General features: G+C 46.7%; 1 protein-coding gene across 1 annotated transcript; it reads right to left on the reverse strand.

Annotated features, from left to right (window-relative positions):
• Window positions 1-651: 651 nt before the first annotated feature.
• PTF1A (pancreas associated transcription factor 1a) lies at window positions 652-2,613 on the reverse strand. Its single transcript, XM_039478991.2, has 2 exons — window positions 1,592-2,613; window positions 652-1,187 (listed from the first exon to the last, which is right to left on the reverse strand). Exons 1-2 carry the CDS (start codon window positions 2,382-2,384, stop codon window positions 985-987), a joined length of 996 nt encoding a protein of 331 aa, XP_039334925.1. The 5' UTR covers window positions 2,385-2,613; the 3' UTR covers window positions 652-984.
• Window positions 2,614-15,772: the final 13,159 nt, after the last annotated feature.

Genomic DNA, 15,772 nt, shown 5'->3' on the forward strand with positions numbered 1-15,772 from the left:
AGGTGGTAGGGGTGGCGAGCGACTTCTTCCTACGTGACCTTAGAGACCTTGGATTTTGTTGAGTGGCCTCTGAGTGGTCTTCAGGCTTTGGCACCGTAGCCTGCCCCATCTCCTTTGAAAGGAGTACTCCTGAGTTCCAGGTACCTGCTGCTGTTGCTGCTGAAGAGGCTGGTCACAGGGCAGCTCAAGAGCAGCCCCTTTCCCAGCCGGTGGAAGCAGAAAGGCCCATTCTCTTAGCCAGCCCACTAGTCCCCTGCTCCTGTCGTACACCGTGCGCTCAATTTTATACACCAGGAATAGGCAGGGCGGGGTGACCTTGAGTAAATCAAATGTCATCTCTGAGCCTTACCTTTCCCATCTGCAAAATGGGAACAATAAATACTCCAAGATATATTTGCCCAATAGGGTGTTTGGAAGGTGGGCTAAAAAATACAGACAAAAGCTGCTACGTAGGGCAGGCGACCTAGATGAAGTTCTGTCATAGAACATAGAACGTTGAGGTCTAATTCTTTAACCCACCCACCTTTAGGCTAAATCTGAAATGTAGTTTCTTACTAGAGAGCTACACTTCTGAGTCTCTGGTTCGGTTAATTTTTTACTAATTCTTTCTAACAATTATCTATCAGATCATGTACTCAAAAACCTTCAGGAAAAGTCGTAAATAGCATTTATTGACAACGCTTAGAAATAAACCATATCTGGCAATAAATAAGCATAACGTTTTCTGGCCAGAATTCTCCCAGCAACACAGAGTTCAGGAAAATCATATTATTGCATATTTTCAGAAAATCAAGATAAATTATATAAATTATATATTTTAAAAGAAATCATTGATTTCATCAACTCAACAGGATAATAAATAGATAAATAACAGTTGATTGCCATTAGAAAACTTTGATTCTTAAATTACATTTACATTATAGATATTTACATGTACAATATGCACAGAGACATAATCAGATCCTCAGCCGAGTCTGGGACTTTTCAGGACACAAACTCAAATGGTGGTTCGTTTTCTATGTTGTTGAAGGAAGATTTGCTGTTGAGTTTCCTGGGGTCCTCTGGGGTCCAGACTTTGGCTGTTCGGATAATATTTTGTTCCTTGAGTTGTTTTTCATCAGTCCAAGAGAGAGAGTGTCCTGCTAGCGGAGGGAGGCCATAATCCGGGTCGCTGGGGGAGGGGGACCCTGGAGAGGTGAGAAGAGAGAACAGACTGTGAATCTCCAACCACATTCCCAGTGATCCCATCAAGTTCTTTAGGACCCTTTCCTGGGCACCTCAACTGAGCAGGTGTCCTCCGGTTATACTAAAACCACTTTCTTCCTCCACACTTCAAGCCCCCACCATCACCTCCCAGGAATCCCGGGAGCTGCAAGTCTGGCGGGGACGCGCACCCTGGAAAGCCGAGGTCAAAGTGGCAGGGGAAAAAAAAAAAAAAACCTGAAAAACCCCAGCTCGAGTTCAAGGTTGCCAATGCCCACTGACAGTCCGTCGGTCCGTCTGTCTGCTTGGCAGTCAGCTCCTCCAGCCCCTCCGGAGCCTTCGAGTGCCCGGTCCCCGTCTCCCTGAGCTGGGAAGCGGACGCACTTACGGGTGCCCCGATGGCAGATGATGACCTTCGGGGCCTGGCTGCCCGGACTGTCCCCGCCCAGGCGACCGCCGCCACCCGGGCCCCCGCAGCCGCCCGCGCCACCGCCCCGCAAGGGCAGGTCGGCCTGCACGAGTTCGCTGAGGAAGTTGATGTAGCCGATGGCCAGGCGCAGCGTGTCCACCTTGGAGAGGCGCTTCTCGTACGGCAGTGTGGGGATGTGCGAGCGCAGCCCCTCGAAGGCGTCGTTGATAGACTGCATGCGCCGCCGCTCGCGCACGTTGGCCGCCTGGCGCAGCTGCTGCAGCTCCGCCTCGGAGCGCACCCGCCGCCGCCGCCGCGCCGCCGCCGCCGCAGTTCCGCTCAGGCCGCGCAGCCGCGCCCCGGGGGACGTAAGCATGGCCGCCCCAGCGCATGGGTATGCCAGGCACGAGGGCGGCGAGCCGGGCGAGTAGGGGAAGCCGCCGGGGGGCGCCCCCGCCTCGCAGCAGTAGCCGCCGCCGCCGCCGCAGCCGTCCTCTGGCTCACCGGGGCCCCTGGAGGGCGGCTGGGCGAGCGCGAGCGGGGCGGCCGGGGGCGCGGGCTGTAGCAGCAGGCACGCCCCGTCGCGGTAGCAGTACTCGTGCAGCTGGTGGCTAAGGAACTCCACCTCGGCCTGCTCGTCAGCCAGCAGCTCATCGCCGTCCTCCAGAGGGTCCCTGGAAGACTGGTCGGTAAAGAAGTCGTCCTCGTCGAAGTAGGGAGAAGGGAAGGCGTCCAGGCCCCCAGGGAAGTGCTCCAGCAGCACCGCGTCCATGCTCACCGCCGGAGTGGGCAGCTGGACTGCCGGGCTGCTCTTGGTACTTCTTGGTAAGTTTCGGTGGCGGGCGTCGCCCGTCCGAGCCCCTCCCTTCCCGGGGCCCTGGCTGGGGGCAGCGAGGCGGCCGCCGGGCTGCCCGCCCTCGAGCCTCCCTGGAGTGCCCGCAGCCGCTGCGCTCTGACCGGCGCCCGCGCTGCGCTGGGGAGGGCTGTGGAGGACTTGCTGGAGCTGAGGGCCGGCACGCGAGGATTCTTATAACAACATCCACAGGCGCGTGCCAGGGACCCGCTGCGCCAGCCAATCAGAGCGCGGGGTGCGGGCGGTGAGGGGGCCCGGAGGAGCGGCAGTGGGCGGGGGCGGGGGGCACTTTGCTCCCTTTAGGAGTTCCTGGGGCGAGGAAAAGGCGGGGCTTTGCGATCCCGGCTTCTCGCACAGCTCTCCTCCGGCTCCGCTGCCTCTGCGTACTGGCTTCCTTACCTGCCTCGCGCGCGGTTCCAGGGGCACCTGCGTCACTCAGTACCCGCCGCCTACCCCCGCGCTGCGCACCGCCTGGCCTTTCCGCCCTAGGGCTGGGGCAGGTGCGCGCTGCATCTACAGGCAGCCAGAGAAGCTCCTAGGGGTGCGCGCCGGTGGCCCAGATGGCGAGAGCGGAGGCCGCGCGGCGATCATCCTCCTCCGCTGCAGCCCGGGCAATCCAAGGGTGCTGCCCTCAGGGGACGGGTGGGTGCATTCCGCCACCCACTTATCAGAGGCGCGCGCAGGGCTCCTGCCTAGGTTCCCTTGGGGGCCTGTACCCCATCTCTGGACTTTTCAAGGGCTTTTGCACAGTTTGCAGCGGATATGCGGGTGGCATTGGAAGGTGAGCCCGGCCCACTCCCAAGGCGTTCCGGACGCAGCACAAGGGATGAGAGCGCACCTATGGGACGCCGCCCCAGAGCCTGGCTCTGGTGCCTGATGCCTGTCCCCAGCGACGTCGGCTCAGCGGCAGCCTCCCCTGCCCTTCCCCGCCTGGAGAAAGGAATGGGGAGACGGGAGGGGCTGCCTCCAAAAGCAGCTCAGCAGGACGCGTTTCTTCTGAGAGCAGATCGAGACCCTAGGGATTCTGAGCAATAAACTGGATACAAAAGGAGTCAATTGAATCGTCTGCTCCGGCAGAGTCCGGAGGGAGGGCATTGAAGTTAAAGGGCAGAGTGTGAACCGTTTTCAAAGCCCGAGTCTCTCACCTTTCTGACTGGCCACCGGGACCATCCCTGAATGATTTGTTTTTTTCTTTCTCGACCTTTCTTTTCTGGGAAAAAAAAAAAAAATGCAAAACGTACGAGAAACTCTGCCCCAAGATAGACTTTATCACAGACTGCGATGCAACGTGAATTCCTCCTTTTGAGAGCAACAAAGAAACACTTTCAAGGTCTGGGCAATTCCGGTTGAAAACCAAACTGCAGCTTCCACTGTGGGAGAGTTCAGAAGCGCAACCATCCAGCGTATTCTCTCAACCGAGGAGTAAAAGAGTGGTCCTCCTGGGCCGCTTCCTTTTGCAGGCACTTGTCTCACCAGAGATTTGTTCAGATGCCTCTCAAATTCCAAGTCATGCCTCTTAATATTGGTTATTTAAATACGATTCTTGGTTTTAGAAATTGCACTGTAATTAACTGAATTGAGACCAAAGAGTTAAACCAAAAGATACATAAGGTTAGAAGGCCAGAGATTGCCTTACCTTGAACTGCCAGCAACCCCAGACCATTTTAACCCAAAGATTGGCTTTCAGCAGGTTCTTTCCTGTGTTAGTTTCTCAGCCTTCTTAGTGAAGGAGTCGTTCGTTCACTATTTGCATATCCTTAAAGCCAAATATGGCCAGGTTCCCGGTGAAAGAACCTGAGTTGTGATTTTCCGAATTTAGATGTCTCTTTCTGACCCCAAAGCGGGGGGAGGGCAGGGATCTAGCCAGCTATCGGTGTGCACCCTCCCCTTCCTCACTTAGACAGAAACTAAGTGGAAGCATGCCCAGGGGTCAATGTGAGAACATGCAAGAGTAACAAATTACCCAGCTTCAAAGCCTTATCGGAAATATTGATAACCATCCACTGAAGAGAAAACTAGAATTGAGCCTACAAAGTCTCTTTTCAAGAGGCTGAAAGGCTTTCTGGTGGCTCTCTAGGCTGGTGGTTCTTGAGAAACTATGTGTCATAGACATGTGGGTAGGTCAAGGACTGGGAGACAGGAGAGTGAGTGTGAATATATGGGTGTTGTTGTTGTTGTTGTTGTTGTTGTTGTTGTTGTTGTTTGAAACAAAGTCTTGCTCTGTCACCCAGGCTGTAGTGCAGTGGCACAATCTCGTTTCACTGCAACCTCTACCTCCCAGGTTCAAGGAATTCTCCTGCCTCAGCCTCCCAAGTAGCTGGGATTACAGGTGCCCACCACCACACCTGGCTAATTTTTGTATTTTTAGTAGAAACGGGGTTTCACCATGTTGGCCAGGCTGTTCTCAAACTCCTGACCTTAAGTGATCCACTCACCTTGGCCTCCCAAAGTGTTGGGATTACAGGCATGAGCCACTGTGCCCTGCTATATATGGGTATCTTTTTATTCGATGTGATTTTAGCAATCCACTTCCACAGAATATCATCTTACATATTTTTGATGAGTTTGTGGAAGAGTTACAGAAATTCACCTTGGGTACCCAGTGAGCTCATGGGAAATGCACTGCTAGTAGGAAACTTATTTTCTTTATGAAGGGAAGTACAACTAGCATGCAGGTTCTGGGTGGCTCCCGGGGGTGCATAAATGAGCCTGGGTTAGGAGGAAGAAATAAAGTACTCACCTGTTGAATAAAGTACTCACCTGTTGAATAAAGTACTCACCTGTTTCAGATATAGCCTTTCCTACCCTTCTTCCTACTCATCCTTTCTCCACCACCCTCGAAGTTTTTGGAGAATTGCTGGCTGTGTGTAGACTGGCCTTGTTGAGAATCTAGGACAAGGCCTACAGTGACACTGTGTCTCACACACACACACACACACACACACACACACACACAGACACACACACACACACGCACTTTAAATAAGACATGATCATTCTTTTCTCTTATAAAAAGAAGAAAGACTTCTCCACTAATAAAGGGAATTTTCTCTGGGTCACTGGAGGTCACGACTATGTGGACGGCTGCCCTCTGCCACTGGAAGCAACAGGTTGGGTGAGAAGACTGAAACTGAGTCTTCCCTTGCTAGGCTAGAGGCCCCCACTCTCTGTCCAGCCCTCCGTACTCCTGGACCTCTGGGTAGTAGGGGAGCCTGGAGAGGGACTTGGTCACAAGGCTCCAGGAGTCTCAGAGAGAAAGAGAGAAGAGGGGGGTGGGGGAGAGGAGGCTGCTGCCAAAGCTGCAAGCTGCTCCTTTCTCTGCCAGGCTCAGGCTTCTTCTTGCCATGCTTTGTCCCCATGAGAGATGTTCCTTAACCTTGTAAAGACCTCTGCCTTATTACAGAATTGTATCTCATCCCCCACGGTGGACAGAAGAAGGAGAGCTGGGTTTTTTCTAGTGCCAATCCCTGGTGAGACCTCAAGACTTTTTCTTTTTCTTTCTTTCCTTTTTTTTTTGAGACAGAGTCTCACTCTGTTACCCAGGCTGCAGTTCAATGCCTCAGTCTCGACTCACTGCAACGTCTGCCTTGCAAGTTCAAGTGATTCCCTTGCCTCAGCCTCCCGAGTAGCTGGGATGACAGGCATCCCCCATCATGCCAACTCAGTTTTGTATTTTGTAGAAATGGGGTTTCACCATGTTGACCAGGCTGGTCTTTAACTCATGACCTCAGGTGATCTGCCTGCCTCAGCCTCCCAAAGTGCTGGGTTTACAGGCTTGAGCCATTGCACCTGGCCGACTTTTTCATACCTTTCAACAGGGGCACAGTGCCACCCTGTTGCCCTGGGCCTGGCAGCTTCCCAGGCTTCCTCTGGGCTTCTTGTAGGTCTGGTCCCATCTCCTAGTTTTCAGCTGCAGGAGAGCTCCTGGCCAAGGCCATTGATGTTGAGCCTTGGTCTCATCTCTTCTCTCTCTGTCTCTCTCTCATTATTGTTTTACAGACAGGGCGTTGTTCTGTAACCCCAGCTGGAGTACAGTCGTTCGATCATGGCTCACTGCAGCCCTGAACTCCTGGGCCTATGGCATCCTCCTGCAACTGAAAGGCCTCTGAGGCCCAGAGGGGTTCAGAGGCTTTCCTAAGGTCACATAGCAAGTTCGTGTCAGTCTTTTTTTAAATATAGATTTTTTAAAAATAGAGACAAGGTCTCCCTATGTTGCCCAGGCTGTGGTCTCAAACTCCTGGCCTTAAGTTATCCTCCCACCTTGGCCTCCAAAAGCACTAAAAATACAGGTGTAAGTCACCACAACCAGCCAAGTTAATGCTAGCCTCATCCATCTCAGCCCAGTACCAGATCCACCGGCTGCTTAGAACAGATTCCTGCCTGTTTCCTTCACACTTCAAAGGCATATTTGTAATTATGTGCAGTGTTGTCTAGGCTGGTCTTGAACTCCTGGCTTCAAGATATCCTCCCACCTCGGCCTCCCAAAGTGGACAGATTACAGATGTGAGCCACTGTGCCCAGCCCCTTTATTCTGAAGAAGTTGCTGAATGTAGTTGCCTTGAATATGATTTTCACATGCATTAGCTCATTTGCTCCGAAAACAGAATTGTGAGATGAACTGGGCAGCGTTTTATTAATTTTTTATTTTTATTCCTTTTTTTGAGACCAGATCTCAGTGTGTCACCCAGGCTGGAGGGCAGTGGTGTGATCACAACCCACTGTGGCCTCTAACTCCTGGGCTCCAGGGATCCTCCATACTCAGTCTCCCCAGTAGCTAGGACTACAGGTGCACACAACCACGCCCAGCTTGGGCAGATTGCTCATCATTCACAAGTAGAAACAGATTCAGAAGGGCTAACTGGCTTGGAGTGACATGCCGGCATCCTTGAGCCACAAGTGGAAATAAGTGGCTTTCTAGCACAAGGGAGAGGGGATCTCAGCATGGTGAGGAAGGCTTTCTCATGAGACATTCTCCACTCTGTGGCTGCTCAGCCTAAAACAATACATAAACAAAGCTGGGCCATCTCCCACTGAAAATGAGGGCAGGAGGCACATATCTGTGGTAAGACACAGAGAAGCCCCACAGGCTGAATGCCCAGTCCCATTCTTTCTTGCCTTTGCATTTCTCCTTGTTAAACATTAACCTTTAAAGTGAGAAACACCTAAATGCTGATATAATTATCCAAATAAGCGTTTTCTGTCATGCCAGGGTTTATTTGATGAACAGCAAAGCTTCTGAGCTTTGTCCTTCGGTCTTGTTATTTGGCAAGGTGTTTGAACTTTAGTAATGTAAACACTGCAAGTCATTACCGGATGTCTGTGTCTTGGCCTCCAAAGTGAGCGGTGGAAAGAACAACAGTGAATTTAAGAGAAACAAGAAATTTTTCCCTGTGTGTTTTTCCTCAAAGCTATACATGTTTTCTGTCTTCATGTCTATTGGTAGGGCCTTAAATGAACTATTGTGTATCTATGTAATGGAATATCCAGCAGCCACAAAAAGAATGAGAATTATTTTAAATTTGGTGATGTGAAATGATCTCCAAGATGTACTGTTAAGTGTAAGAAGTAAGAGTGACTAGCATATTCCTTTTTGCATTTCACAAAGAAGACAGGGAATATATGTAAGCGTGTTTGTGTAGGCATCAAATATCTCTAGATGGTCTGGGCACAGTGGCTCACACCTGTAATCCCAGCGCTTTGGGAGGCCAAGGTGGGTGGATCACCTGAGGTCAGGAGTTTGAGACCAGCCTTGCCAACATGGTGAAACCCCGTCTCTAATAAAAACACAAAAATTAGCCAGGTATGGTGGTGTATGCCTGTAGTCCCAGCTACTGGGGAAGCTGAGGCATGAGACTTGCTTGAACCAGGGAGGTGGAGGTTGCAGTGAGCTGAGATCACACCACTGCACTCCAGCCTGGGCAACAGAGAGACTGAGTGAGACTCTGTCTCAAAAACAGAAAACAAAACAAACGAAAAAACAAAAAACGACAAGAAAAACTGTAGACGGATAAACAAGAAACTGATGCATTTATTACATTAAGAAAGGAACAGAATGGTTAGTGAATAGAATTATTGTATACTCTTTTGTGTCTTTTGATTTTTAAAATATGTGAACATATATGTAGGATTTTTTAATTTTTAAAATATTTTTAATTTTTATGAATACATAGTAATTGTACACATTTATGGAGCACATGTGATATTTTGATACCAGCATGCAAAGTACAATGATCAAATAGAGATAATTGGGGGTATTCATCAGTTCAGACAATTATCACTTTTTCATATTGGGAACATTCCAGTTTTTCTCATCTAGCTATTTTGAAGTATACAACATGCTTGTTTGAACTTGGCTTTTATATTTATTGGGTTCACAGTGAGGCCTCAATAATAGAGGTGAATTCACTGAGTGGATAAGGTAGGCTTCACCACAGCAGCTTTTAAAAAGTAGCAACTTTGTGGGGGAGTAAGTTCTCTTTTCAAAATATTTTTTCTTTGTGTGGTATCTTATTCTGAACATTCTTTTTTGAAAAAAAAATATTTCAGTAGCATTTGAGGTGCAAGTTGTTTTTCGTTATATGGATGAATTGTATAGTGGTGAATTCTGAGATTTTAGTGTACCCCATCACCCAAGTAGTGTACGCTGTACCTAATATGTAGTTAGTTAGTTAGCTTATTTGTTTGTTTGTTTGAGACAGAATCTCACTCTGTCACCCAGGCTGGAGTGCAGTGGTATGATCTTGACTTCAACCTCTGCCTCCCAGATTCAAGCGATTCTCCTGCCTCAGCCTCCCGAATAGCTGGGACTACAGGGATCCACCACCATGCCCAGTTAACATTTTTTGTATTTTCTGTAGAGACGGGGTTTCACTGTGTTAGCCAGGATGGTCTTCATTTCCTGACCTCATGATCCACCTGCCTCGGCCTCCAAAAGTGCTGGGATTACAGGTGTGAGCCACCATGTCCAGCCAATAAGTAGTTTTTTTTATCCTTAGTGAGATTACACACACACAGACACACACACACACACACACACACACATACACACACACACAGTATGCCTTTATGCAGGACATTTTTTAAAACTTAATGAACTTACATACTTTTAAGAAAAATTTTGGGATTTACTATCTCTTTATATGAGCCCTGGAGGAGCCCTCCAGAGATCTGGATCTTAGCCATTTTATAATGTCAGCAAGAACTACGTTGTATGTGGGACAAACACGGGCTGGCAGGGGCAGCCAAGTACCCTTGGTGACTCCCTTTTGTGGTAATTTTAAATGGATGGCATTGGATGAAATGCTATTTCCTGTGTGCAGTCAGTATTGAACAAAGTTTAGAGAGATTCAACAATGTAAAACACATTTAAAATCTCTGAATACTCTTGAAAACCACCACACTTTCTACATTGTCTGAAATTTCACAACCTCAGGTGATTACTAACATTTCGATCTATTTTCTTCCATTTTTAGTTCTATTTCTTAAAGTTTTCACTGGACAGCATCTCATAATTTCTCGATCGCTTTACTGGCAGGCTTTAATGGTGGCATGATTGTTCATCACATGGCTTTACTGTTGGGTAATTTCCTGTTCACTGAGCACCACTCACTCCATCTGGGAATTCAGTTCGTGTTTTCTGCATCTCTTTGACTGCCTTTGTATTGTTTGTGGTCTGACTTTATTCTCTGCTTGGTAGGCCATTATTTTGATTCCTTCCAAATTTTTCTACCTCTTACCAGTAACACCTTTCACTCATATCAGGGGTTCTGAATATGTTAGGGTAGTGCAGTGGCATTATTTCTCTTGTTCCCTTAAAGTCCTGTCTAGAGCAAAAACTCTCATCTGCTGGGTTAATCTGTGCTTGAAGAAACATATTCCAGAGCACACCTGGTTCAAGCACAGAAGTTCCCAGTATGAGTCAAGAAACATTAGATTTTTGGGAAAGCTGCCCAAAAACTCAAGTGTACAGTTTTTCTGCTTATGCTTTCCAAGAAGTAGGCAGCTGCATGCCCCTAGCTGTGCCTCTGCTTCTGCATATGCAAAAGGAAATTATCCTAGTGTTACCTCATTGGGTTATTGTGAGGATTAAGTGAATTAACAGATACAAAGCACATCAACAGTGCCAGGCACAGTAATTGCTCAGTAAGTTTTTTAGTAGTAGGTGCTCAGTGATGAGCATCATCACCTACATGATGAGAATGGATGTACGTGTGTCACTGTGAACCTGCTTAATCACATAGGAGTCATTCTTGGTGTCGGCCACCCCATCCTACCTCCGGTATTCATAGTGGACAGTAGCCACAACTATATCAACAAATACTGAGTCTAAGTCACTGTCCACACTGGAAGATGCAGTACACCTCTAATTAGCTATTCTCACAACTTTTGGAGCAGTCATGATTAGGTCTAATTACAGCTTTTTGCTAATGCTCCTGGCTTTAAAGTGGGGGCCAGAAAAGTAGTTCATTGGCCAGGCATGGTGGGTCATGCCTGTAATCCCATCATTTTGGGACGCAGGAGTAGGAAGATCACTGGGGCCCAGGAGTTTGAGACAAGCCTAGGCAATGTAGTGAGACCCCATCTCTACAAAAATTTAAAAAGTTATCATACCTGTGGTCCTAGCTACTCAGGAGACTAAAGTGGGAGGATGAGCCCAGGAGGTTAAGGCTGCAGTGAGCTGTGAATGCACCACTGCACTCCAGCATGGGTGACAAAGCAAGACTCTGTCTCTAAAAAAAAGGAAAGAAAGAAAAAGAAAAGTTGTTTGCTACACAGTAGAGTCCTCTAAGAGAATCATTTATGTAGAGGCAGAGCAAGGTGCTCAGGGTGGTGGGGGTGAGGGGGAGTGTTCCACAGGCCAATTCTTCTCATCTCTCCTCTGAAGTGTCTTTCTCCAAGTCACCAGTTAGACTGACTCCAAGGCTCTGAGTGCAGGAGTCCAGGAGGAGCTGGCTTTCCCACTCTAACTCCCTCATTGTCCCCAGCCCTGCAGAGAAGCCAAAGGTGTTTATTTCACTTCTTATCTGAAGGATAATCCAGGCTTGTTATAGGACACAGTTGCTTCGCAATCTACTCATTTGTCTGTAATCAGTGAACCATCTTGATAGCCATTTCTCTCCTCATAACAAGGGGACTCTTTCCATTACTGGGACTGAGTTTCCTGGTGGAACTTATCACTGGACTTCTCATTTCCATGGGCCTCTGATTTTTCTGGATCCATATTTCGTTAATGAAAGCTTCACAACTTGATTAAAATAATTTTTTAATTTTGTGGCATCATTTAGATGATAATCTTTAAAAAAAAATGACAATGAAGTATGGGCGACTGCTGGCACATCTAGATGAGCACCTTACGACGTGGTCCTACCATGGGACGTGGGCCTAAATCTGGGCTTCCATTCATGTTTAATTACGGGGTGCAACTTTAATTACTGCAGGCTAAAGAAAACACACAGAGATTGTGCTTGTGCCTAGAAAAGAGGAAATAGACACGCAGCAAGCTAGACAGACAAAGCTATCATAGTAGTTTAATTAAACTGAGGTAGAACTATCCCATGGCACACAGCGTACTGAAGAGACGAACTGATACCATGTCAGCTTTGTAGGTGGCATATGTCACTATGACGGTCACACTATCTATCATATTAAATGCAGGTTAATTTGAATTTTACTGATTTACATAACTCTTTCATTTTAAATTTTGTTTGGCTTTGTAGTGATCCAAGAGCAGTACATAGAAAGAGTTTAAGTGTTTGTAAATACTTAAGTAATTTCATATGAATAATAATTGAATGTGCCACTGAGAGCCCATTAATGTTTTTATTGGTTCCTGTTTTGTTTTCTATGAAAAAGTGGAGATTTTATACACAAGTACATATATATATGTGTACAAAATATACACACATGTACACACATGAATATATACGCATATTAAAGTCAAGTTTGAGAAATACTGTTTCAGAAGATTACCAAATCCCAATGTTTGGCTTCAGGAGGTAGAGAGCAGAGAGGAGAGAGGACAGGGAAGGAAAGTAAAAAGGAAGTGAAGTAAAATAAGAGGGAGAAGGTGCAAGAGGAAGAGCTGGAAAAGTAAGAAACACATATGAAAGGGCGGAGAATGGAAACCATGGACATTTGACTTGCCAAATCTGTAGTCGTTTGTTCTTGGATCAGCTACTTAATCTTGCATAGATTTGTTTCATTGGCTAGAGAAAGGGAAAGAAACAATGTCTGCCTTAAGGACTGTTGTGGAAAGTAAACAATTTATATTAATTATCTGATACATAGCAGGCATTCAGTGAATGCCAGTTTCCATATTGCTTCCCCTACACTCAGTGGCTAATCAATAAGTTTTAAATCAAATTTCTAGAAAGTACAGAAGAAAAAAAGAAAAGAAAAAAGCATGCATGAGAAGTGATATTACAGGGATTCAAAGAAGAACTGGAGGGTTCTCCTACACTGGTATCTTTCACCTTGAGCCTTGATTATCTATATCAACTTAAAAGTTCTTTTTTTGACTATACACCTTGCATTGTTTTGGATCAGAGTTCTGCCTTCTGTAACAGGTATCTAAAGATAAGAGTGATTAAAAATAACATTTATGTCTCTCTCATGTAATAGGCTGAGCAAAGGCAATCCAAAGTTTATACGATGACTGCATGGGTTGGAAGTCCAGCTTCCTTGCAGCTTGTTGCTCTGAAACATGCTCCTGAAACACGGCTTCCATCCCTGAGTTTAAGATGGCTGCTCCTGCTTCGACCATTGTGTCTGCATCCCAGCCAGGAAGATAAAGGAAAGGACACACTTTCCTTCATTTTCAGAACATGACCTGAAGGTTGCTTACATCAAGGCTGGTCACAGTCAATTAGCCTGAGCCATCACATGTCCACATTTAGCTGCAAGGGATGCAGACAGACAGTCTTGAGGTTGGTAGGCATGTTTCTAGTTAAAACTTAGAATATTATCAAAGAAAGAGAGAAAAGTACTGTGTGTTGGGGAGATGGAGATTAGCTGTGCCCAATGCACTTATCATTATCCGTTTTTGAGTATGACCTCTTGAGAATATTTGTATATTTATATATTTTAAATTGCACATAAACAAGACTAGTAATACACTGGGTACTTTTTTCAACATGCACAAAAGGAAATTTTAAGAAGGTGAGTAAAGATATAAGTTCTAAAATTCTTCCTGTACCTCAGTAGATAATCTTATTTGCTTTGGAAAGTACTAGCCTATATAATGCTGAACCATCACTTAAGTTTGTTTTGTTTTGAGACAGGGTCTCACTCTGTCGCCCAGGCTGGAGTTGCAGTGGCACGATCATGACTCGCTGTGTCCTCCGCCTCCTGGGCCCAAGCCATCCTCCCACCTCAGCCTCCCAAGTAGCTGAGACTACAGGCACATGTCACCACATGGAGCTACTTTTTGTAGAGATGGGGTTTTACCATGTTGTCCAGGCTGGTCTCGAACTCCTGGGCTCAAGTGATTCACCCACCTTGACCTCCCAAATTGCTAGGATTACAGGCATGAACCACCACACCTGGACACTTAGGTATTTTTTTCAGCAGAATAATCTTGTTGCTTTTCATCATTTTATATGAAGCTATAAACACAGAAATACTGAGAAAATGTCAAATCACCATGTTTTAATTTATTTATTGCTTTAAGGAACATGTTTTGAGCATCAACTATGCTCAGGTCACTGTGTTACATATGTGGAAATATGGAGATGAGTATGTGCAGTCTGTCCCCCTTAACGTGTTCTTGGTGTAAAGAGAGGATTAAGTAAATCCAGTTCAGTGAGGGCTATATTGAGGTATAAGTCTGTGTAAGAATGAGGGGACAAGAAGAACTTCATAAAAGGAGCAATGTTGGCTGGGCATGGTGGCTTATGCCTGTAATCCCAAGACTTTGGGAGGCTGAGGCGGGTGGATCATGAGGTCAGGAGTTTGAGATCAGCCTGGCCAACATGGTGAAACCTCATCTCTACTAAAAATACAAAAATTAGCCAGGCTTGGTGGTGTGCATCTGTAATTCCAGCTACTCAGGAGGCCGAGGTAGGAGAATTGCTTGAACCCAAGAGGCAGAGGTTGCAGTGAGCTGAGATTGTGCTATTGCACTTGAGCCTGGGCAACAGAGCAAGACTCCATCTTGGGGGAAAAGAAAAAGGAACACTGTTGAGCTAAGCGAGTCCTGAAAGAGCGTGACCGCAAGAGGAGGGGCGGAAATGTGCTTCTGGGAGGCTGAAGGTATTTACAAAGCCCAGGGCTGTGAACGGCCAAATCCGTGGGCTCTTAGGGACTCAACCCCAAGCACAGCCCGGGTTCTGCACCTTCCAGTGTGCCTTTTTGCATCTTCTTTTTAAGTCCTGCCTCCACACCCCAGCCCCATCCCAGACATGGAGTGGCCTCATGGTGAACACATGGATGCCCCACCAAGACCTGTGTCTTCAAAGAATGCCCAGTGCTCCAAATTATCCTTTTGCCCTCTTTAGAACCCAATTACTTCAGGGCCATTGGTCTCAGCTAGAGGCCATAAAGGAAAACATCTGCTCCCCTAAGGTATGAGCAACACAGAGCAACCACGTCATCCACTCCCCAGCATTCGATTAGTATTCTTGAAAGGTAATGCTGTAAATCATGGGAAGGAATTTTTTTAATCTGGCATTTGGGCCTTAGTGCAGTCATTTGAAGAAATTTTGGCAGTAGAGATTTCCTCGTGTCGATTGAATCTCACTTTTATTTAGCCTTTGCCAGCCCTAGAAACAGATTTCCCTGTGTGCACCTCATGGTAGAATGTCTTTCTGTATCCTTACACACTCCTGATCCTGGCCTTTTTTTTTTTTCTTTTTCAGAAGTTGTTATCTACTATACCTGAGTAAAAACACATTGTAAAAATCCAAGGCGGTGCTAGGAATATATGCAGAGACTCCTAAAACTGTTAAGGGATGTCCCAGATGGAAGCGAAGCTGAGAATGCATCATCTGTTATGTAATATTTCCTTGCCCAGATTTAAAATGATGTGAGGGATTTATGTTGTCATTGGCCTTAGAGGTCCCCAGGACTTAGAGAGTACATGTCTTCTTCAGCTGAATAAGTTTGAACAGAGAAGAAAGAAAGGTACAGACAGATCATTTTATACTTTCTGGATGCTTTACAGACACACAGAAAATTAACCAGAAAAGCTTCCACCATACCTAGGTTGTGGGAGCCTGTAGAGCAAGCCATAGATACTCCAGCTCTTCCAGGCAGATGAGAGCTTACGCTTCTCTACCCTCTTCAAGGTGAAATGCGGCTCTATGACATGC

This window comes from Saimiri boliviensis, chromosome 8 (genome assembly GCF_048565385.1).
Source record: "Saimiri boliviensis isolate mSaiBol1 chromosome 8, mSaiBol1.pri, whole genome shotgun sequence".
Classification (NCBI taxonomy): Eukaryota; Metazoa; Chordata; class Mammalia; order Primates; family Cebidae; genus Saimiri; species Saimiri boliviensis.